General features: G+C 47.3%; 3 protein-coding genes and 2 pseudogenes across 8 annotated transcripts in view; 3 read left to right on the plus strand and 2 right to left on the minus strand.

Moving 5' to 3' along the window:
• Positions 1 to 1,653, plus strand: part of LOC127576621 (zinc finger protein 850-like) — a 40,282-nt pseudogene extending 38,629 nt beyond the window's left edge.
• LOC127576570 (zinc finger protein 229-like) overlaps positions 1 to 25,022 on the minus strand; it is a 60,797-nt pseudogene that overhangs the window by 22,117 nt on the left and 13,658 nt on the right.
• LOC127576545 (zinc finger protein 239-like) overlaps positions 1 to 25,022 on the minus strand; it is a 257,965-nt gene that overhangs the window by 6,544 nt on the left and 226,399 nt on the right. Inside the window, exons 2-3 of one of the 6 annotated variants that reach the window (XM_052027078.1) lie at positions 23,641 to 23,647; positions 8,527 to 9,878 (exon numbers count right to left, since the gene is read on the minus strand). The exons of 4 other annotated variants lie outside the window; for them this stretch is intronic. In XM_052027078.1, the coding sequence (XP_051883038.1) occupies positions 8,527 to 9,878; positions 23,641 to 23,647 (1,359 nt within the window). Of the gene's footprint in view, positions 1 to 8,361; positions 9,900 to 23,640; positions 23,648 to 25,022 lie in introns of those variants that run through there. One more of the 6 variants, XM_052027070.1, reaches the window with a different exon arrangement.
• LOC127576607 (zinc finger protein 787-like) lies at positions 1,361 to 1,703 on the plus strand. Its single transcript, XM_052027190.1, has one exon. The coding sequence runs from the start codon at positions 1,361 to 1,363 to the stop codon at positions 1,658 to 1,660; it is 300 nt and encodes a 99-aa protein (XP_051883150.1). The 3' UTR covers positions 1,661 to 1,703.
• Positions 14,359 to 25,022, plus strand: part of LOC127576544 (zinc finger protein 585A-like) — a 59,331-nt gene continuing 48,667 nt past the window's right edge. Inside the window, exons 1-2 of the mRNA XM_052027069.1 lie at positions 14,359 to 14,507; positions 15,859 to 16,685. Coding sequence (XP_051883029.1) covers positions 16,147 to 16,685 — 539 coding nt within the window. The 5' untranslated portion in view covers positions 14,359 to 14,507; positions 15,859 to 16,146. The remainder of the gene's footprint in view (positions 14,508 to 15,858; positions 16,686 to 25,022) is intronic.

Below are 25,022 nucleotides of genomic sequence, written 5' to 3' on the forward strand. Positions count from 1 at the left end.
TAGGTCATTCCAGTTGGTGATGCACCAACAAATTCACAGAGAAGAGGCCGTGTATCTGCACTGAGTGTGCGAAGGGCTTCCTTCAGTCATCCCTCCTGCTGACACAGCGGTGTGTTCATACTGGTGAGCGGCTGTTCTCCTCCTCAATGTGTGGTCAGGGATTGGCTCAGTTATCCAGCCTGATGACGCACCAGCAAGTTCATGCCGGGAAAAGGCCATTCTCTTGCTCGGAGTGTGGGAAGGACTTTGCTCAGTCATCCCACTTGCAGGCACATCAGCGAGTTCACACTGGGGAGAGGCCATTCTTCTGCTCAATGTGTGGGAAAGGATTCACTCAGTTATCCAGCCTGATGAGGCACCAGCAAGTTCACACTGGGGAGAGGCCATTCTCCTGCTCAACGTGTGGGAAAATATTCACTCAGTTATCCAGCCTGATGAAACACCAGAGAATTCACACTGGGGAGAAGCCGTACACCTGCTCCGAGTGCGGGAAGAGATTCAATCGGTCATCCTATTTGCTGACACACCAGAGAGTTTACACTGGGGAGAGGCCGTTCAACTGCCCTGAGTGTGGGAAGGGATTCACTCGGTCGTCTGAGCTGCTGATACACCGGCGGGTTCACACGGGGGAGAGGCCGTACACCTGCTCCGAGTATGGGAAGGGATTCGCTCGGGCGTCCCATTTGCTGATACTCCAGCAAGTTCACAGTGGGGAGAGGCCATTCATCTGCTCGACATGCAGGAAGGGATTCACTCAGTCATACTCTTTGCTGATGCACCAGAGAGTTCACACCGGGGAGAGGCCGTTCATCTGCCTGATGTGTGGGAAGGGGATTACTCAGTCGGCTCTGCTGCTGATACATCAGCAGGTTCACACAGGTGAGAGGCCGTACACCTGCTCCATGTGCGGGAAGGGATTCACTCAGTCGATCCATTTGCTGACGCACCAGAGAGTTCACACCAGGGAGAGGCCGTTCATCTGCTCGACGTGCGGGAAGGGATTCAGTCAGTCGTCTGAGCTGCTGATACACCAGTGGGTTCACACCAGAGAGAAGCCGTACACCTGCCCCAGGTGTGGGAAGGGATTCACTCTTTCATCGGATTTGTTGAGACACCAGCGAGTTCACACTGGGGAGAGGCCGTTCTCCTGCTCAACATGTGGGAAAGGATTCACTCGGTTATCCAGCCTGATGATGCACCAGCAAGTTCACACTAGGGAGAGGCCCTTTGCCTGCCCTACATGTGGGAAGGGATACACTAGGTCATCCAGCCTGATGAGACATCAGCGAGTTCACACTGGGGAGAGGCCGTTCTCCTGCTCATCTTGGGGAAAGGATTCACTCAGTCATCAAACCTGATAATGCATCAGCGGGTTCATGCCGGGGAGAGGCCGTTCTCCTGCTCAACGTGTGGGAAAGAATTCACTCAGTTATCCAGCCCTATGATACACCAGCGAGTTCACACTGGGGAGAGACCGTTCACCTACTCTGAGTGCGGGAAGACATTCCCTTGGTCATCTAACCTGCTGCAACACCAGCAAATTCACAGTGCGGAGAAAGATTCAACATGCTGTATGCTCAATATACAACCATCACTGATACTGAAATCCAGCGCAAATTCACAAGTGTTGCAGGTGTTCACGGAGGTCGGATTCTGTTGACGCTGCTGATCTCGTACAGGATAATCTCTTTCACTGAGTGTTCAATGTTCTGGATCTCTGATTAAAATAAAGCAGTTCTGTTTGAAACACTTGATCTAAGGCCCTTCCTGTCTCTGCAATGCACATAATGAACAGTAGAAAGAGAGGCCATTCAGCCCATCTGGTGCCTTCCCGTGTTTCTGCTCCACACCAGCCTCCTCCCATCTCACTTTGTATGAATATTCAGAGGAACAGAGAGATGCAGCACAGAAATGAGCCCTCTGACTCACTGAGTCTGCACTGATTATCAGCCAGTGATTATTACTCTGATCCTACATTAATACATTTTTAAAATTCTGCCCACATTTGCATTGATCACACCCTGCTTCACCCCCACCACCAGCAGATTCTGCTAATCATCCTTGCATTAGGGACAATTTCCAGTCCTTTAATAACCTTTCAGCCCACACCTCTTGGGACGTGGGAGGAAACCCACACAGTCACAGGGAGAAGGTGCAAACTCCACACAGTCAACACCCGAGGTCGGGATTGAACATTGTCAACGTGAGGCAGCAGCTCTACGAGCTCTGTGCTCATTCGGCTTCCCATTCAATGCATTCCTGTCGTTCACCTCCATCCCTCCGTGTGGTGACACGTTCCACATTGTTGAACTGTGTGGGTGAAGAGCTTCTCCCGGAATTTCCTGCAGGACTTTCAGCAGATTGATGGCAAAGACAAGAGCTCAGCAGGGGTCTTGTCCCAGATATTAGAGCAGCACAGCTAATAGAGCTGCTACCTTGCAGTGACAGGAGCCCAGGTTCAATCCAGATCTTGGCTACTGGCTGTGTGGGGGTTCTCCCTGTGACTGGGAATTTCTTCCAGGAGCTCCAGTTTCCTCCCACGTCCCAAAGACATGCTGGTTGGTAGGTCGATTTGCTGCTGTAAATTGCCCTTGCTGAGTGGGATCAGTGTGGAGTTGTGGACTGTGTCAGCCTGTTTCTGTGCTGTATCTTTCTGTGACATTCCCCGTCCATCAAGCCTCGAGGAGAAAGTAATGGTGTTTAACTCTACTTTTTTTTTAAGATTTAAGATATCTTTATTAGTCACATGTACATCGAAACACACAGTGAAATGCATCTTTTGCGTAGAGTGTTCTGGGGACAGCCCGCAAGTGTTTCCATGCTTCCGGCGGCAACATAGCACGCCCACAACTTCCTAACCCGTACGTCTTTGGAATGTGGGAGGAAACTGGAGCACCCGGAGGAAACCCACGCAGACACGGGGAGAACGTACAAACTCCTTACAGACAAAGGCGGGAATTGAACCTGGGTCGCTGGTGATGTAGTAGCGTTACACTAACCGCAACACTACTGTGCTACTCCCAGCTCTTTTCAACACGGGGCTGTTCTCAATGGGCTGAATGTCAAACAGTTGAGTCACTGTAATACAGGACTGTCCTGACAGATCCTGTGCCTCATTCATTGTCCTACCTGATTCCCCATTCACCACCTTAAACATAATTCATTGATTTCTGTCCTGAATACAATAACGGAGGAACCGCTCCCAAGTCAGGTTGGGGAAAGATTCTGCCCTTTTGAGATTGGTGCCTGATGATCAGAGTTTAAGGAGATGCTTTCAAAACTGGGAATGACTGCAATGTATTTTGTAGATGCTTCTCTCACCCTGTCTCTCTGATTGATACAAAACTGACAGAATTTTCCTTATCACCAACAGGTGACCCCTCAGCCCAAAACCATGCTGCTGAAAATTTGGATTCTTCCCCCATGAGAAACATTCCCTCAGCTGCCACCCGATCCAATCCTTTTTAAATCTTTCTCCTTTCACCTGGAGCCTCTAGTTTTGGACGGCTGCTCCACCACCGAGAGTGGTCCTTTGGAAGAAAGTGGAGGAAGAGGGGAAGATGTGACTGGTGCTGGGATCCTGACGCAGAAATGGTGAAGGATGATGTGCCACCTCGAGCTTCCGGTTCCAGCTCATTTCAATTCCCCTCCTCATTTCCACACCGACCTGTTTGTCCTCGGCCTTCTCCACTGCCATGGTGAGGCCAAACACAAACTAGAAAAACGGCACTTTGTATTCCACTTGGTGAGCCTACAGCCCAAAGGTACGGACGTTGAATTTGACAGTTTCAGGCGACCAACTCTCGTTCCTTTCCCACTCCTCCCAGATTCTCCTTTTGTTCACCTTTTCCTCCTCCCTCTTTCCCCCACCGCCCATTCCCGAGATCCGTTCCCCTCCCGCCCCTGATTCCATCTGCTCATCATCCTTCCTCCCTTCCCAGCTTTCACTTGTCATCTCTCTGCCTCTGTCTACTTACCCCTGCCCCAGCTGCTGCCACCTGCTCACGTTCCCTCCCTTATCTGGTTCCACATCAGCTCCAGCCGATGTCTCTACCTTCTGCCTCCCCACAACCCCCAACCCATCTGCCTCCACCTGCCCATCATCTCCCACCTCACCTGGTTCCACCTCCCAACCTCTGCCTCCCCCCTCCCTCTCACCTCTTTATGCCGGCTGTCTTCCCTCTACGCTCAGTCCTGATGCAGCATCTTCACCCGAAACACCAATCATCCCTCTGCCTCCACAGATGCTGCTCGATCTGCCGAGTTCCTCCAGCAGTCTTTTTGCGGCAGATTCCAGCATCTGCAGTCTTATCGTGTCTGCAACTGCCAAAGACACAGACTGCGCCTGCTCCCCACACAGCAGCCCGGCACAGTCCTCCGCCTGTGATGAAAAACACTGTGATGTTTGTGAGACACGATTTCCCATTCACAAAGCCGTGCTGACTATCCCTTGCCTTTCCACACGCTGGTAGATCCTGTCGCTCAGAATCCCCTCCAGTAATTTCCCACCACTGATGATAGGTTCACTGGCCTGTGGTTCCCTGGCTTGTCCTTGCAGCCCTTCTTAAATAAAGTCAAGTTATTTCACGTTCTGCTGGATTGAACAAACGAACTACTCATGAAGTACGTAAATTGTTTGATGAGATTGAAGCAATTGATAAAAAATACTCTGTTGCTCCTAGTTTGGAGTTTTATAAAAAGAGAATTGAACTTCAATTGCAACACAATTTGTTATTAACATCCCCAATTGAAAATCAGCTACTCAAAACTCGGAGTCAGTTTTATATACATGGCGATAAATCTGGTAAATTATTGTCTAACCAACTGAAAGTTGCTTCGGCTAAACGTCAGATTATTGAAGTTTGTAAACGAGATGGTAATTTGACGGTTGACCATGACCAAATTAATAAATCTTTTCAAGAATTTTATACCTCTTTATACCAATCAGTTTCCTGAAGATTCCACCTTAATACACGAATTTTTAAGGAAATTGAACATTCCGAAATTATCACTTAACGAATGTTTAAAATTAGATGCACCCATTTCAGAGGAAGAAATAGAGAAAGCAACCTCTTCGATGAATTCTGGTAAAGCACCAGGTCTTGATGGGTATGCAGTAGAATTTTAAAAATATTTTTCTGATCTTCTTTCTCCTTGGTAATGTAAAATTTTTAAAGATGCCCTATTTGTAGGTCAATTACCACCATCCTTTCATGAAGCATCTATTTCTTTAACTCCTGAAAAAGAGAAAGATCCTTCTGAATGTGCCTCATACAGACCTATCTCCTTATTGAATGTGGACTCCAAAATCTTTTCCAAATATTGTCTACTAGACTGAAAAATGTACTTCCACAAATTATTTCTGATGATCAGACAGGATTTATTAAGAATCGGTATTTGTAGTTTAATATTAGGAGATTAATGAATATTACTGATACCCCTTCATCTAAAGTTCCAGAATATGTTATTTGGCTTGATGCCGAGAAGGCGTTTGAGAGGGTTGAGTGGGAATATTTATTTAACAAGCTTGAGAAATTTAGTTTTGGTCAAAATTTTATATCCGCGATCAAATTGATATACCATACACCTCTGGCTTCTGTACTTCCCAAAAATCAGAGACCCCCTTTTTTCAGGCTTTTCTGAGGTACTAGACAGGGCTGCCCCTTAAGTTCTTTACTATTTGATATTGCCTTGGAACCTTTGGCAATTGCTCTTCGTGACTCTTCTAACATATCTGGTATTAGTCATGCAGATGGGACGCATAAGGTATCACGATATGCAGATGACCTGTTACTTTATATCTCTAACCCTGAGGAATCCATCCCTGCAGCATTATCACTGCTTGCTCAATTTAGTGGTTTTTCTGGTTTAAACTAAATCTTAATAAAAGTGAGCTTTTCCCATTAAATATGCAAGTTCCAATCTATGGGCAATTACCAATTAGATTAGTGACTGATTATTTTACTTATTTAGGTGTTAAAATTACCAAGAAGTAGAAGGACTTATTTAAAGTTAACTTTTTACCCTGAATTGATCATGTTAAACAATTGTTTACTGAATGGTTCCCATTGTCCTTATCACTGATTGGTCGAATCAATGCTGTTAAGATGACTATTTTACCTAAATTTCTGTATCTATTTCAGGCGGTTCCAACCTTTATCTCTAAATCCTTTTTTGATATTATTGATTCTAAAATTCATTCATCTATATGGCAGAATAAAAACCCAAGGTTAAGTAAGAAATATTTACAGAAATTAAAAAAGGCTTGCGGTATGGCTTTGCCTAATTTTAGACTTTACTATTGGGCAATTAATATTTGAAATTTAATTTTTTGGACACAAGATTTAGATGTAATTCAATGTCCACGATGGTTGTATCTCGAGCGTGAGTCAGTGCAAGGGTTTTCATTGGCTTCTATCTTAGGGGCCTCGCTCCCCTTTGCATTTCCTAAATTGAATAAACAAATGATTAATCCAATAACTAAACACACAATACGAATATGGTTCCAATTTTGTAAATTCTTTGGATTGAATAAATTTATCTTGTCAAGTGGTATTCTATCTAATTTTTTCTTCCAACCATCTAGAATTGATCTAGCTTTTCTTTTATGGAAAACGAAGGGAATAACATGTTTTCATGATCTATTCATTGATAACTTTTTTTCAACAGTTGTCTAATAAATACAAATTGCCTAGATCACATTTTTTTAGATATTTACAGATTAGAATCTTTTGAAATGTTACTCTACCTACTTTCCCGATACCACATCCACTTGAAATTACAGAAAAAAATTTAGGTTTTAACCCTTATCAGCTGGGCTTGATAGCAATAATTTGTGATCTGATTATGAAAATACATTTAGGGATACCGGATAAAATTAAGAATGAATGAGAAAGTGAACTTCAGATACTTCTACCTATAGAGACATGGAAGAAAATTCTTCAATTAGTTAATACCTCTTCAATGTGTACTAGACACTCTCTAATACAGTTGAAGGTGGTTCACAGGGCCCATATGTCTAAGGATAAACCAGCTCGCTTTTATAACCATATAAATCCTATATGTGACAGATGTAATTCGGAGGTGGCTTCCCTGATACACGCGTTTTGGTCCTGCACTCTTGGAAAAATATTGGAAAGACATTTTTGATACCATTTCAGTGGTATTGAGTATTGATTTACAGCCTCATCCTATTACTGCAATTTTTGGGTTACAAATGATGGATTCTGGCCATTTATCTGCCTCAGTTTGTGGAATGATTGCATTTGTTACATTAATGGCCAGAAGATCCATTCTATTTAAATGGAAAGATCCTAAACCCCTTCCTACATTCCAAAGGTTTTCCCAAACTATGACATGTTTAAGCTTAGAAAAAATCAGGAGTGGTACGATTGATCCTTCGGTTAATTTTGAAGAAACTTGGAGCCCATCACTCCGGCATTGTCACATGATGTAAGCTGACCTTTTCCGAATTCTTCTCAATAACTTTCTATTCGAATATAGAGGAGTGGAGTTAATGACAGAATAATTTTTATTAAACGATGAAGGATGACAGCCCAGCTTTTGTCTAGTTCTTGGGTAGTTTTTGCTTATTATTACCATTCATTTTGTTTTTTTCACTATTTTTCTCAGCTTGGGGCTTTTTTTTCCTCAAATAATCAAATTTCTTTTAAATCTTTTTCATGTTCAATTATGAAGAGATTGGGGGGTTCAGATGACATAATTTGCTCTTTGTGTCTGCATACGTTAACTTATTATTGTAATCCCGATCTCTTTGTATCCTGTGTATAATTACTATTATTCTGCATATTAATTTGAAATTAATAAAAACATTTGAAAGGGTATTGACAGTGTGGAGTTTGCACCTTGTCCCTGTGACTGTGTGAGTTTCCTCCCATGTGTGGACTGAAAGGTTATTAAAGTCCTGTAAATTGTCCCTAATGTGTGGGTGATTAGTAGAATCTGCTGGTGGTGGGGGTGAAGCAGGGTGTGGTCAATGCAAATGTGGGCAGAATTTTAAAAATGTATTAATGTAGGATCAGAGTAAATGACTGGTTGATAATCAGTGCAGACTCAGTGAGTCAAAGGGCCCATTTCTGTGCTGCATCTCTCTATTCCTCTGAATATTCATACTGGGTGAGATGGGAGGAGGCTGGTGTGGAACAGAAACACTGGAAGGCACCAGATGGGCTGAATGGCCTCTCTTTCTACTGTTCATTGTGTGCATTGCAGAGACAGGAAGGGCCTTACATAAAGTGTTTCAATCAGAACTGCTTTATTTTAATCAGAGATCCAGAACATTGAACTGTAACTTAGTTAAAGAGATTACAAAAGAAAATCAACTGTGCCCAATGACCAGGGTTCAATCCTGGACGAGATCAGCAGCGTTGACAGAATCTGTCCCCCGTGAACACCTGCAACAGTTGTGACTCTGCGCTAGATTTCAGGAGCAGTAATGGATGTACATTGAGCAAACAAGGTAGTTAGTTTTTCTGCACAGTGTGAATTTGCTGGTGTCTCAGCAGCTGAGATGAGGTAGGGAATCCTTTCCCACACTCAGAGCAGGTGAACGGCCTCTCCCCGGTGTGAACTCGCTGGTGTGTCAGCAAATGGGATGACCGGGTGAATCGCTTCCCACACTCAGAGCAAGTGTACGGCTTCTCCCCAGTGTGAACTCGCTGGTGTGTCATCAGGCTGGATAACTCAGTGAATCCTTTCCCACACGTTGAGCAGGTGAATGGCCTCTCCCCGGTGTGAACTCGCTGGTGTGCCAGCAAAGGGGACGACTGAGTGAATCCCTTCCCACACTCGGAGCAGGCGTACGGCTTCTCCCCGGTGTGAAGCCGCTGGTGCATCATCAAGTTGGATGACTGGGTGAATCCTTTCCCACACGTTGAGCAGGTGTACGGCTTCTCCCCAGTGTGAACTCGCTGGTGTTTCTTCAGGCTGGATAACACAGCGAAGCCTTTCCCACACGTTGAGCAGGTGAACGGCCTCTCCCCAGTGTGAACTCGCTGGTGTATCATCAGGTGAAATAACCGAGTGAATCCTTTCCCACACGTTGAGCAGGAGAACGGTCTCTCCCCAGTGTGAACTCGCTGGTGTGTTCTCAAGTCAGATGACAGACAGAATCCCTTCCTGCACGTCGAGCAGATGAACGTCTTCTCCCCGGTGTGAACTCTCTGGTGTGACAGCAAATGGGACGACCGAGTGAATCCCTTCCCGCACTCAGAGCAGATAAATGGCCTCTCGCCGGTGTGAATACGCTGGTGCTTCACCAGACTGGATGACGTAGTGTATCCCTGCCCACATGTAGGGCAGGCAAAGGGCCTCTCCCCAGTGTGAACTCGCTGGTGTGTCATCAAGTAGCCTGCCTGACGGAATCCCTTCCCGCACGTCGAGCAGATGAACGGCCTCTCGCCGGTGTGAACGCTCTGGTGCGCCAGCAAATAGGATAACCGAGTGAATCCTTTCCCACACTCGGAGCAGGTGTACGGCCTCTCCCCAGTGTGAACTCGCTGGTGTGCCTGCAAGGTGGATGACGTAGTGAATCCTTCCCCACACATTGAGCAGGAAAACGGCCTCTCCCCAGTGTGAACTCGCTGGTGCCCATTCAGGTTGGATAACTGAGTGAATCCTTTCCCACACGTTGAGCAGGAGAACGGCCTCTCCCCAGTGTGAACTCGCTGGTGTGCCTGCAAGTGGGATGAACGAGCAAAGCCCTTCCCACACTCCGAGCAGGAGAATGGCCTCTCCCCAGCATGAACTTGCTGGTGCGTCATCAGGCTGGATAACTGAGCGAATCCCTGACCACACGTTAAGCAGGAGAATGGCCTCTCCCCAGTGTGAACACGCCAGTGTGTCAGCAGGTGGGATGACTGAAGAAAGCCCTTCCCACACTCAGTGCAGATACACGGCCTCTTCTCTGTGAATTTGTTGGTGCATCATCAACTGGAATGATCGAGTGAATCCCTTCCCACACTCAGAGCAGGTGAATGGCCTCTTCCCAGTGTGAATTTGCTGGTGTTGTGTTTGAGATTCCCATAAACAAATCCTCTGCTTGTTGTATCCTATAAAAGAAATTTACAAAAATCATCAATAGGTACAGGACAGTATTTCAGCTGAGATTTTAGTCTCTGTAGCGAGTTGTTATAATAATGACAAACACAAGCTTGAGGAACAATGTCATCTTCCATCTGGGAACATTGCAGCATCCAGACTGGCATCAAAATCTCTGGTTGTCTTTCCATCTATAATCAGAATGGGCCATTTCTGCCACTTCCCTTTGTTCTACCCGTTGCCTCCCTCACCTACTCTGCCACTGAAATTCAATGTGTTTTCTGTCTTTCACTGTTAAAAGGGGTATCAAAGCCAAAACATTCCCTCTTTCTGCAGATGGAGACACAAGAGACTGCAGATCCTGGAAATCTGAAGCAATACATAAGGGAGCTGGAGGAACTGAAAGTGGGTCAGGCAGCATCTATGGAGGGAAATGGACAGTCAACGTTTTGAGTCTTGGTGGTGATGGACTTGGCGATTGTATTGGTATTGGTTTATTATTGTCACTTGTGCCAAGGTACAGTGAAAAATTTGTTTTGCATACCGATCATACAGGTCAATTCATTACACAGTGCAGTTACATTGAGTTAGTACAGAGTGTATTGAGGTAGTACAGGTAAAAACAATAACAGTACAGAGTAAAATGTCACAGCAACAGAGATAGTTCAGTGCAGGAAGACAATAAGGTGCAAGGTACCAACAAGATAGATCATGAGGTCAGAGTCCATCTCCTTGTATAAGGGAACTGTTCAATAGTCTTATCACCCCCATGGGATAGAAGCTGTCCTTGAGCCTCGTGGTACGTGCCCTCAGGATCATTGAAATGAAGGGTAGATGATCAGACTCACTTGTTGGAGATTGTCATTGTGTGGCAGTTTTGTGGTCCAAATGTTATTTGCCACTTAATATCCCAGAATAGAAGTGTTAGATACCATTCCATATCCAGACAGAATAGAACATGTTCGCAGTGGCAGAAGGAGCCGAGGTCATTGGACATAGTTGAGTTGTAAAATAACCATAAGTGACAAGGATTTTTGTTTCTTCAACGCAGTGTTAACTGACACAACTTAGCCACATGGGTAAATTACTTTCACAATACATGTTTCTTTTTATTCACTGGGAGTTGTACTTAGTCCCATTTTTGACCTCAGTCCCAACTCTAGCTGTTACCTCCAATGATTTGGACATCAGCAGTGTCTGGAGATCGGTCCCAATCTCAGTTTGCTCATCTGTGTTTCCAGACTGCCTGCAGAGCAAAGGCAAAGTGCTTTTTGCAGCAGAATTAATGGCCACATTTGTACCCACAATCCCCAGGGCTCCAGAAACGGTCCCAGCAAAACAGTCATTCACCAGCCGGGGCCTGGAGTCCACCTTGGGCCGGGCCGGCAGAGAAAGCAGCAAAATCAAAAAATCTGTAGGTGCCGGAAATCTGAAATAAAAATCGAAAATGCTGGACACGGGTCAGACAGCATCTGTGGGAAGAGAAGCAAATAATGTTTCAGGTTGGAAACCCTTTGTCAGAACTGAGAAAGTGAGAAAACAAGTTTTAAATTGCAGAAAAGATGGGGAAGGGATAAATACACCATTAAAACCACAGGAAGTGGGAACAGGAGCAGAACATTCAGCGTCTCAAGCCTGCTCTGTCATTCAGCTTTGGATCCAGATCCAGCTTTATATAAAAGGCAAGTTGAAATTAAAACTAAATATGATCTTCTTTTACCATATCTAATTGAAAGTCAAGTTTTAAAAGATAAAAGTCAATTTTATGTTCATGGAGATAAAACAGGTAAATTACTGGCTAACCAATTGAAAACCTCGAAACCTAGATGGCAAATTAAAGAAATTTGCAAAGCCAATAGTGAGAGGACAACTGATCTTGTAGAAATAAATGATACTTTTAGAGAATTCTATTCTAAACTTTATAGTTCTAATTTTCCTAAAGACGACACTGTAATGAGTAATTTCTTTGACCAATTAAACGCTCCTACACTTTCACCGATAACCAAAAACAGTTGGATCAATCTATTACACATGAGGAAATTGTCAAGGTTGTACAATCTTTACACTCTGGAAAATCTCCGGGTCCTGATGGATTTCCTGGAGAATTTTATAAGGCCTTTTCCTCTTTGCTTATACCTCATTTTTGTTCTGTTTCTTCAGACTCTTTTAAATTGGGTAGGTTACCACAATCTTTTTATGAAGCCTCGATTTCACTCATTCTTAAGAAAAATAAGAACCCTTCTTTGCTGCAGCACACGGATCTGGTGATCCTGATCTGTACAAGAAATAGAGGTATGACCTTCGGAAATTTATCAGGGATACCAAGAGGCAATACCGACTCAAAATAGAGTCCCTGACCAGCCGTCAGTTATGGCAGGGCTTACATGCCATAACAGGCTACAAGACAAAGTAAGGCTGCATAGTTTACAACAGCACATTCCTTCCTGATGAACTTAATGCATTCTATGCATGTTTTGAACAGAAGGGAGGTGTATTGTTACCATCCACCCTGACAGCCACCAATGCAGCTGAACCTGTGATCACAGTGGAGGACGTAAGATCACTCTTCCGGAGAGTGAACACGAGGTAGCACCTGGCCCAGATGGTGTCCCTGGCCGTGTGCTCAGATCTTGTGCTGATCAGCTGGCAGAAGTATTTGTGGACATATTCAACCTCACCCTGCTTCAATTTCAGGTTCCCTCCTGTTTTAAGAAGACCACTATGATCCTGGTACCAAAGAAAAGCAAGGTAACATGCCTCAATGACTACCGACAAGTGGCTCTGACATCCACCATCATGACGTGCTTTGAGAGTTTGGTCATGGCACGTATCAACTCCAGCCTCCCAGACAACCTGGACCCACTGCAATTCACCTATCAACGAAACAGGTCGACAGCGGATGCCATCTCCCTGGCCCTACACTCAACTCTGGAGCATTTGGACAGTACAGACACCAACCTAAGACTTTTTTTATTGACTGCAACTCTGCCTTCAATACAATAATCCCAAGCAAGCTTGTCACCAAACTCCGAGACCTAGGACTCAACACCTCCCTCTGCAACTGGATCCTTGACTTTCTAACAAACAGACCGCAATCAGTGAGGACAGGCAGCAATACCTCCGGCACGATTATTCTCAACACTGGTGCCCCACAAGGCTGTGTCCTCAGCCCTCTACTCTACTCCCTATACACTCATGACTGTGTGGCCAGATTCTACTCTAACTCCATCTACAAGTTTGCAGATGATACCACCATTGTAGGCCGTATCTCAAACAGCGATGAGGCAGAGTACAGGAAGGAGATAGAGAGCTTAGTGGAATGGTGTCATGACAACAACCTTTCCCTCAATGTCAGCAAAACGAAAGAGCTGGTCATTGACTTCAGGAAAGGGGGTGGTGTACATGCACCTGTCTACATCAACAGTGCTGAGGTCGAGAGGGTTGAGAGCTTCAAGTTCCTGGGAGTGAGCATCACCAACAGCCTGTCCTGGTCAAATCACGAAGACGCCACGGCCAAGAAAGCTCATCAGCACCTCTACTTCCTCAGCAGGCTAAAGAAATTTGGCATGTCCCTTTTGACACTCACCAACTTTTATCAATGCACCACAGAAAGCATCCTATCCGGATGTATCAGGGCTTGGTACGGCAACTGCTCTGCCCAGGACCGCAAGAAACTGCAGAGAGTTGTGGACACAGCCCAGCGCGTCACGGACACCAGCCTCCCCTCCTTGGACTCTGTCTTAACCTCTCGCTGCCTTGGTGCAGCAGCCAGCATAATCAAAGACCCCACCCACCCGGGTCATTCTCTCTTCTCTCCTCTCCCATCAGGCAGAAGATACAGGAGCCTGAGGGCACGTACCACCAGGCTCAAGGACAGCTACTACCCCAGTGTGATAAGAGTATTGAACGGTTCCCTTATAGGATGAGATGGACTCTGACCTCACGATCTACCTTGTTGTGACCTTGCACCTTATTGCACTGCACTTTCTCTGTAACTGTGACACTTTACTCTGTACTGTTATTGTTTTTACCTGTATTACCTCAATGCACTCTGTACTAACTCAATGTAACTGCACTGTGTAATGAATTGACCTGTCTGAACAATATGCAAGACAAGTTTTTCACTGTACCTCGGTACAAGTGACAATAATAAACCAATACCAATACCAATACCAAAATACCAAGCCGAATGCCCCAACGCAGTGCCGAGAGACATTCACTGTTTGTAAGTGGCTCCTTTTAACAAGATTCACTCAGCTCGGACCTCACAAGCGGACGCGGAGTTGGGAATTTATTTTCGGGGACACATGCGAGTGATTCCGGAGATCGGGAGCGGGTTCAGCTTCACATATTGACGGGAGAAGAGCTTCTGAGGAGTGGAGAGTATAAACAAGATGGTTTTGTGTGCAGAGTAACGAGGAGATGGCTCCGGGACCAGTGGACACCAGGTTTAAATATTTTTGCAAAATCATCCAAGGCGGTGCCAGCGTTTCGGCGCTGCAAGATCTCCTTTGTTTTGTCTCTCTCTCTCTGTCTCCCCCTCTCTCTCCCAATGCTCTCCCGGCTGCCGGATCGAACACCCGACCAGGCGGCGACGCTGTGGCCCTTCCCCCGGCAGAGACATCGCCTTTGCCCCCGCTCCAGCCTCCTCTCCCCGCACAACTGAAAACTCCATTCACCGAGCTCGACTGAAGGCTCCTCCGTTCGGAACCCCGAACCAGCTCCTCCCGCCGCAGAACCGCACCTCCCGTCTGCATTAAAACAGGACAATCCCAGAGCAGGAGGGACAAGCGGCTGAGCACAGCGGGGCGGGCAGCAGCGGTCCCGGCAGAGGGGGAAATCGTGTCGGGCCCTGCGTCAGATTTTGCTCAAGGCCCGGGACCCAGATCTGGAGGGCAGGGGGAGGGCGGAGGGGAGAGGAGGAGAGAGGGTAGGGGGAGGGCGGAGAGGAGGAAGGGGAATGGGAGAGGAGGAGAGGGGAAGGGGGAGGCCAGATGAAGGGGGGAGGGCAGAGGGAGAGATGGAAGAGAGGGGGAAGTAGAGGGCAGGGAAGGGGGAGGGGAGAGGGGAGCATTTTGTGTGTGTTTCAGATTCACGATATCACTTTCGATCTTGGTATAAAATTCAATCATATTCTGATCTGACCTTGCACCTTATTGCACTGCACTTTCTCTGTAGCTGTGACACTTTACCCTGTACTGTTATTGTTTTTACCTGTACCACCTCAATACACTCTGTACTAACTCAATGTAACTGCACTGTGTAATGAATTGACTTGTACGATCAATATGCAAGACACGTTTTTCACTGTACCTCGGTATAAGTGACAATAATAAACCAATACAATCGCCATCCAACACCACCAAGACCCAACACGTTGCATGTCCATTTCCCTCCATAGATGCTGCCTGACCCACTTTGAGTTCCTCCAGCTCCCTTATGTATTGCTTCAGATTTCCAGCATCTGCAGTCTCTTGTGTCTCCATCTGCAGAAAGAGGGAATGTTTTGGGTTTGGTACCCCTTTTAACAGTGAAAGACAGAAAACACATTGAATTTGAGTGGCAGAGTAGGTGAGGGAAGCAACGGGTAGAACAAAGGGAAGTGGCAGAAATGGCCCATTCTGATTATAGATGGAAAGACAACCAGAGATTTTGATGCTGCAATGTTCCCAGATGGAAGATGACGTTGTTCCCCAAGCTTGTGTTTGTCATTATTATAACAGCTCGCTACAGAGACTAAAATCTCAGCTGAAATACTGTCCTGTACCTATTGATGACTTCTGTGAATTTCTTTTACAGGATACAACAAGCAGAAGATTTGTTTATGAGAATCTCAAACACAACATCAGCAAATTCACACTGGGGAGAGGCCGTTCACCTGCTCTGAGTGTGGGAAGGGATTCACTCGGACATTCCAGTTGATGATGCACCAACAAATTCCCAGAGAAGAGGCCGTGTATCTGCACTGAGTGTGGGAAGCGCTTCCTTGAGTCATCCCACCTGCTGACACACCGGCGTGTTCATACTGGGTAGTGGCCGTTCTCCTGCTCAACGTGTGGTCAGGGATTCGCTCAGTTATCTAGCCTGATGACGCACCAGCGAGTTTATGCCGGGGAAAGGCCATTCTCCTGCTTGGAGTGTGGGAAGGGCTTTGCTCAGTCATCCCATTTGCTGACACACCAGAGAGTTCACACCGGGGAGAGGCCGTACACCTGCTCTGAGTGTGGGAAGGGATTCACTCGGTCGTCTGAGCTCCTGAGACACCAGCTAGTTCACACTGGGGAGAAGCCGTACACTTGCTCCGAATGCGGGAAGGGATTCACTCAGTCGTCTGAGCTGCTGATACACCAGTGGGTTCACACCGGTGAGAAGCCGTACACCTGCTCCGAGTGTGGGAAGGGATTCACTCAGTCATCCGTATTGGTGAAACACCAGAGAGTTCACACCGGGGAGAGGCCGTTCATCTGCTCCGAGTGTGGGAAGGGATTCATTCGGTCGTCCCATTTGCTGACACACCCGAGAGTTCACACCGGGGAGAGACCGTACACCTGCTCCGAGTGTGGGAAGGGATTCATTCGGTTGTCCCGCTTGCTGACACATCAGAGAGTTCACACTGGGGAGAGGCCGTACACCTGCTCCGAGTGTGGGAAGGGATTCACTCATTCGTCCCATTTGTTGAGACATCAGCGAATTCACACCGGGGAGAGGCCATTCACCTGCTCTGAGTGCGGAAAGGGATTCCGTTGGTCATCTGACCTGCTGAAACACCAGCGAATTCACACTGTGGAGAAAGATTAAACATGCTGTATGCTCAGTAGACAACGATCCCTGCTACTGAAATCTAGCGCAAATTCACAAATGTTGCAGGTGTTCATGGGGGTCAGATTCTGTCAACGCTGCTGATCTCGCGCAGGATTGAACCCTGGTCATTGGGCACAGTTGATTTTCTTTTGTAATCTCTTTCACTGAGTTTGAGTTCAATTTTCTGGATCTCTGAAAGAAAGCAGTTCTGTTTGAAACACTTTATCTAAGGCTCTTCTTGTCTCTGCAATGCACACAATGAACAGTAGAAACAGAGGCCATTCAGCCCATCTGGTGTATAACTCTACTTTTTTTTAAGATTGAAGATATCTTTATTAGTCACATGTACACTGTAACACACAGTGAAATGCATCTTTTTGCGTAGAGTGTTCTGGGGGCAGCCTGCAAGTGTCTCCATGCTTCTGGCGCCAACATTGCATGCCACAACTTCCCAACCCATACGTCTTTGGAATGTAGGAGGAAACCGGAGCACCCAGAGGAAACCCACGCAGACACGGGGAGAACGTACAAACTCCTTGCAGAGAGTGGCCGGGATTGAACCTGGGTTGCTGTGGCAGTAATAATGTTACACTAACCACTACACTATTGTGCTACTCCCAGCTCTTTTCAACACAGGACTCTTCTCAAAGGGCTGAATGTCACACAATTGAGTCATTGTCCTATCTGATTCCCCCATTCACCACCTCAAAAAAAATACATTGATTTTATTCCTGAATACAATAACTGAGGAACCGCTCCCAAGTCAGGTTGGGGAAAGATTCTGCCCTTTTGAGATTGGTGCCTGATGATCAGAGTTTAAGGAGACGCTTTCAAAACTGGGAATGACTGCAATGTAGTTTGTAGATGCTTCTCTCACCCTGTCTCTCTGATTGATGGAAAGGTGACAGAATCTTCCTTATCGCCAACAGGTGACCCCTCAGCCCAAAACCATGCCGCTGAAAATTTGGATTCTTCCCCCATGAGAAACATTCCCTCAGCTGCCACCCGATCCAATCCTTTTTAAATCTTTCTCCTTTCACCTTCAGCCCCTAGTTTTGGACGGCTGCTCCACCACCGAGAGTGGTCCTTTGGAAGAAAGTGGAGGAAGAGGGGAAGATGTGACTGGTGCTGGGATCCTGACGCAGAAATGGTGAAGGATGATGTGCCACCTCGAGCTTCCGGTTCCAGGTCATTTCAATTCCCCTCCTCATTTCCACACCGACCTGTTTGTCCTCGGCCTTCTCCACTGCCATGGTGAGGCCAAACACAAACTAGATAAACGGCACTTTGTATACCACTTGGTGAGCCTACAGCCCAAAGGTACGGACATTGAATTTGACAGTTTCAGGCGACCAACTCTCGTTCCTTTCCCACTCCTCCCAGATTCTCCTTTTGTTCACCTTTTCCTCCTCCCTCTTTCCCCCACCGCCCATTCCCGAGATCCGTTCCCCTCCTGCCCCTGATTCCATCTGCTCATCATCCTTCCTCCCTTCCCAGCTTTCACTTGTCATCTCTCTGCCTCTGTCTACTTACCCCTGCCCCAGCTGCTGCCACCTGCTCACGTTCCCTCCCTTATCTGGTTCCACATCAGCTCCAGCCGATGTCTCTACCTTCTGCCTCCCCCCAACCCCCAACCCATCTGCCTCCACCTGCCCATCATCTCCCACCTCACCTGGTTCCACCTCCCAACCTCTGCCTCCCCCCTCCCTCTCACCTCTTTATGCCGGCTGTCTTCCCTCTACGCTCAGTCCTGATGCAGTATCTTCACCCGAAACACCAATCATCCCTCTGCCTCCACAGATGCTGCTCGATCTGCCGAGTTCCTCCAGCAGTCTTTTTGCGGCAGATTCCAGCATCTGCAGTCTTATCGTGTCTGCAACTGCCAAAGAGCCAGACTGCGCCTGCTCCCCACACGGCAGCCCGGCACAGTCCTCCGCCTGTGATGAAAAACACTGTGACGTTTGTGAGACACGATTTCCCATTCACAAAGCCGTGCTGACTGTCCCTCAGCAGTCCTTGCCTTTCCACACGCTGGTAGGTCCTGTCGCTCAGAATCCCCTCCAGTAATTTCCCACCACTGATGTTAGGTTCACTGGCCTGTGGTTCCCTGGCTTGTCCTTGCAGCCCTTCTGAAATAAAGGCACACCCTCCAGACTTCTGGTATCTCAGCCCTGGCTAAGGAAGATGCAAATAACTCTGCCAGGGCCCATGCAATTTCTTTCCTATTCTTCCTGCAAGGTCTTGGGATGAAATTGGTCAGGCCCTGGAGATTTGTCCACCCTAATATGCTTTAAGACTGGCAGCACCTCCTGTTTTATAATGACGATATGTCCCAAGACATCACTACTCGTATCCCCTAATTCCTTAGCTTGCATGACCTTCTCTGTGCAAATACAGATGAGAAATAGTCATCTGAGATCTCACCCCTCTCTTGTGGTTCCACAACATTGTTCAGCCGACAGCATTGATGCCTAAAGGGACCTATTCTCTCTCTAGTTACCCTATATTGGGCTTCCCCTTTTCTCGTCTTCAGTCCTGAAGAAGGGTCCTGACCCCGAAACGTTGACCGCCTGCTTTTCTCCACGGATGCTGCCTGGCCTGTTGAGTTCCTCCAGCATCACCGTGTTTTTCATCCAGATTCCAGCATCTGCCGTCCTTTGTTTCTCCAATGTTACAGGGAGATGATCGACAGCAGAAGTGACCAGTTCTGATACAAACAGAGGGAATGAGTTACCCAGCATTGAATTTAATGTGGGGTCTGGAAGCCCTTCTCCTCTTATTCACGATTCACTTGTACTTCTTCCAATCCCCGCACTGCACTGGGTGCTCACTGTGTGGCCTCCTCTGCACCGGTCAGTTCTTTTAGATGTAAATAAAGAGGTACAGGAGCCTGAAGACCCACACTCAGCGATTCAGGAATAGCTTCTTCCCCTCCGCCATCAGATTTCTGAACAGTCCATGAGCCCATGAACACTACCTCATTATTCCTCATTTGCACTTTTTATTTATTTTTCTGACATTGTAACTTTTATGTCTTTACGTCTTGCTCTGTAGTGCTGCAGAACAGCAAATTTCACAACATACGTCAGTGATAATAATCCTGATTCTGATACAGCTGAGCTGCACTTTACAGTTTTAATTAACCACCTTATCACAGCCCGATCCCACCATTCCCCTCCCCCTCCCCCTTCCTCCCCCTCATCCCTCCCCCTTGTCCCTCCCTCTCCCTCTCCTCCTCCTCCCTTTCCCCCAAGCTCCCGGCCACATAAAACTGACCTGTTTTCTCATGGATCCCGTTCGGATGAAGCCCCTTGACCTGAACCCTCCCCCCAGTTCCTGCCCCACAGAATGTGCCCGGCATTGAACAACATTCTCCCCCCTTTCCACTCTCCCCTCCCCTCTCCCCTCCCCTCCCCCTCTCCCCTCCCCCTCCCCTCCACCTCTCCCCACCCCCTCTCCCCTCCCCCTCCCCTCCGTACCCACCCCACCCCTCCTCTCTCCTCCCCACTCCTCGCCTCTCTCCACAAGGATTCTTCATCCGTGACTCCCTTGTCAGCTGGTCTCTCCTCACCCATCCCCCTCCCGGCACATCCCTGTAACCGCACCAAGTGCTACACCTGCCCCTGCACCTCCTCCCTCACCACCATTCAGGGCCCCAGACAGTCCTTCCAGGTGAGGCCGTCCTTCACCTGTGAATCCACCGGTGTCATTTATTGCATCCGGTGCTTCCGGTGCGGCCTCCTCTACACCGGTGAGACCCGACACAGATCGGGGCATCGCTTTGTCGAAAACCTTCACTCCATCCGCCTACCAGCCGGGATCTCCCGGTGACCGGCCATTTTAATCCCACTTCCCATTCCCCCACCCACATGTCTGTCCTCGGCCTCCTCTACTGCCGAGGGGAGGCCAGACGCAGATTAGAGGAAGCGGTGACCACTCCCCTCTGTCCCGTTCTCCCTCATCCCACTGAGCTTCCGATAGTTCACTTCCATTCGATCTCACTTCTGCTTCTGTTCTCTCACTTGTTCAGTTAACGCACAGATTTGCTCTGTTGATGTTTTCGTGTCTCTGTCCCACGGACTGTGTAACCTGTCACAGTTCTCCTTTTCCTTTTCACTTGCTCATCATCTGATCTTTTATGTTTTTCACAGTCCACATCGTGCTGGTCTTGTAACTGAACACGTTCCCTCATTCTTCATTGTGATTGGATGCTGGTGTCCATCCAGTTTTCCCCTTCCCCTCGGGAATTCTCTGGATCTTACCCCATGCACGTTTAATATTATCCAGCAGCTGGACCCCATCAGACTCAGCATTGGTGGGATATTTCGTTCTGATTTCTTCACTAATCTTCATTGCTTGGTACGGCAACTGCTCTGCCCAGGATCGCAAGAAACTGCAGAGAGTTGTGGACACAGCCCAGCGCGTCACGGACACCAGCCTCCCCTCCTTGGACTCTGTCTTTACCTCTTGCTGCCTTGGTGAAGCAGCCAGCATAATCAGAGACCCCACCCACCCGAGACATTCTGTCTTCTCCCCTCTCCCATCAGGCAGAAGATACAGGAGCCTGAGGGCACGTACCACCAGTCTCAAGGACAGCTACTACCCCACTGAGATAAGACCATTGAACGGTTCCCTTATACTATAAGATGGACTCTGACCTCACGATCTACCTTGTTGTGACCTTGCACCTTATTGTCCACCTGCAATGCACTTCCCTGTAACTGTGACACTTTACTCTGCATTCTGTATTGTTTTACCCTTGTCCGACCTCAATGCACTGTGTAATGAATTGATCTGTACAAACGGTATGCAAGACAAGTTTTTCACTGTACCTCGGTACAAGTGACAATAATAAACCAATACCAATACCAATAATCTTATCCAGTTGGGATATTTTGTTTAGATAAGAACCCAAACCCTCAGTCATCTATTCACAAGTAACAACTTGTAAGGAGAGAGTTAAATTTTTCAGAAGTCATATTTGGTTCCTCCTTAGTTTGTGCTAAAGTGTGTGAGACAAAATAGTGTGAGCTGGGAATGTGGGGAGTGTTTTGAGAATGTAGCGGAGAGCTGATACTCAGCCTTGAGAGGAACGTGTTATCTGAACAGTGAAAAACATGTTTTTCCACAAAACCTGATGTCTTTAAGTTATGTGCCTCGGCCAAAGGGGATATGAAGGTACCACCTAGTGCCATGGAAAAGTAGCAGGGTAAGGGAGGGTATACAAATGGGGCTACTTCTCTGTGCAAATCGGAATCTTGGTTTAGGCTGGAGTCATGACTGGGTGCTGAGAGAGAGAGAGAGAAACAACGCGAGAGAGATAGAGAGCAAGTGAGAGAGAGAGAGCAAGAGAGATAGAAAGGGACATAGAGAGAGACATAGAAGAGGCTGTTGGGCACCTGGGCTTCCCTCTTTCATCTGCAGTAAATCAATTCATTGACTGATTGATTGATTCTTTCCCTCTGTATTTCGGTGAAGTGGTTTATGAGTGGATTTTATGAAATTCTAATAAAGTCAGTTTTTATAACCTTTAACACGTGTAACGTGCCTCCTTTATTTGCGAATACCTCTTGCTGTTGAATTAGGAAAGAACAAGGAATGAATTTTAAAATATTCTCATTACAAATGAAATGATCTGCATGGATGGCATGCAAATCAAAGTTTTTCACTGCACCTCAGTACGTGTGGCAATAATAAACCAACCTAGCAATGATTATTTCAATGCCCTTCCGATGGCAGGGATTGTTGGGATGCTGGTTCAGTGCCAGATGTTGGATCATCCCATTAATGTGAGAAGTTGTAGGATTGTGCCAATGTGGATAATCATTTTGTCCCTTCATTCCTAGTTTTTGGCAGATTACTCTTCTGATGTCCTGTGAAGTGTTTGCAGTTGTTGTAATGCCCCCTTATTGGAGGTTGTTGTTGTCTGCAGCCCACACGAGTCGATGCTGTTGTGTGAAAGCACCGTTGAAGTAAATGCCTGAAGCCCAGTCAGCGCAATTGTTTCTTTAATGACCATCTGTGCCCCGTTGTTGTAAAGTGTGTTAAATTTTGTTGTTGTCATGTCATAGAGCAATATAGCAGGGATATAGGCCCTTCGGCCCAACCAGTCCATGCTGACCACAGTGCCCACCCAGCTAGTCCCAATCTCCTGCGTTCAGCCCATATCCCTCTAAGCCCCACCCCTCCATTAACCTGTCCAAGTGCTTCTTAAATGATGCTGTTGTACCTGCCTCACCCACTTGCTCTGGCAGCTCGTTCCACACACTCACCACCCCCTGCGTGAAAAAGTTGCCCCTCAGGTTCCTTTCAACTCTTTACCCTCCCGCTCTGCCCCCTAGTTTTGGATTCCCCTACATAGAACATACAGCACAGTACAGGCCCTTCGGCCCACAATGTTGTGCCGACATTTTATCCTGCTCTAAGATCAATCGAACCCTTCCCTCCCACATCGCCCCCCCCCCCATTTCCCTATCATTCATGTGTCTATCTAAGAGTCTCTTAAATGTCCCTAATGTATCTGCCCCCACAACCTCTGCCGGCAGTGCATTCTATGCACCCACCCCTCGTGTTAGCCATTGTCGTCCTGGGGAAAAGACTGTTACCATCCACCTTATCTCTGCCTCTCATAATGTTAAACATTTCTATAAGGTCGCCCCTCATTCTCCTACGTTCCAAGGAATAAAGACCTCGCCTGGCCAACCCCTCCCTGTAACTCAGGCCCTCGAGTCCTGGCAACATCGTCCTAAATCTATTCCGCACTCTCTCCAGTTGAACCACGTCTTTCCTATAACAGGGTGACCAACACTGTACACAGCGCTCCAAGTGCGGCCTCACCAACGACTTGTACAACTGCAACGTAATGCCCCAGCTCCTGTACTCAGTGCCCTGACTGATGAAGGCCAGCGCGCTAAACACCTTTTTCACCACCCTGTCTACCTGTGACGCCGCTTTCAACGAGCTGTGCACTTGTACTCCCGGGTCCCTCTGTTCCATTACACTCCCTGCCAGTCACAGAACAAGTCCTGCGCCGGTTTGACTTTCCAAAATGCATCACCTCACACTTATCTCTACTGAAGTTGATTTGCCACTCCTGGGCCCACTTCCCCAACTGATCAGGATCCCCAATGTCCTGTCAAAGCCAAGGGCTGCCCTCGGTGTAGACGGGAGGATGGTCTCGGGCACGTCTTAGCCAATAAAGGCGAGGGAGTTCCCTGGTTCGGAGAACATTTCTGGGCACATTGAATCCGCAGTCGCTGCTCCCACTGCAACCTCCCCTCGGGCCACCCTCAACGTCCCCCCTGCAAACCCCCCTTGGGCCGCCCTCACCGCTACCAGCACGCCCAGCCACTCAGAGGAAACTTCAGTTAAACGGAGGCACAAAAGGTTCTGCAGATGCTGGGAATGTGGAGCAACCCACACACACCGAGTGCTGGAGGAACTCAGCTCTTATCCAATTTATCAAAAGATTCTTACCTCTTCTGTTCTGTCCGTGCAGACCCCTTCCTTAGGGCGGTATCCGCAGAACTTTCCTTTACACCTCGTCCGTTCAGACCCTCATCTCCTGCGAGGCAGTATCCACAGGGACTTCTCTTACCCTGCCCGTTCAGATCCTTGCTCCCTACAAGGCGGTATCCACAGGGGCCCTGCCCGTTCAGACCCTCGTCTCCTGCGAGGTGGTATCCACAGGGACTTACTAACACCACGCAGAATTTTTACTTTAATCAATTTCTATTCTACTCGCCCCACTACGCAGTTTTCTTGATCAATCCTCTGATTCTCCTTTAATTTCAATTTATGCCAGATTCTTTGGATCGGAGAGACCCTTCGACAATCGTTTAACACTTCTGCGTCCGGAGACCTCCCACACCCAACAGAGTTTTGGTCTGAATTAACAGCGAAAACGCTTATCTTTTTCTGGGTCATCACCCTTTACTCTGCTGGTCTCGTGGGGGTCCCCTAGGGACTAGGAAGTGTCCTTGATTTGTCATTCTTTTCTTATGGGTCTCTTTCTGACCCTGCTCGTGATGCCAAATTTGTCGTGGTTACCTGCAATAGATAGATGACCAGGAGAAACAGAGATTACTAAGAAGTTAAACATTTATTTGCAAAGGAAAGTTGTGACAGTCAGACAGTCAGTTACTAGTCACCCTTTGACTACT

This window comes from Pristis pectinata, chromosome 12 (assembly GCF_009764475.1).
Source record: "Pristis pectinata isolate sPriPec2 chromosome 12, sPriPec2.1.pri, whole genome shotgun sequence".
NCBI classification, from domain to species: domain Eukaryota; kingdom Metazoa; phylum Chordata; class Chondrichthyes; order Rhinopristiformes; family Pristidae; genus Pristis; species Pristis pectinata.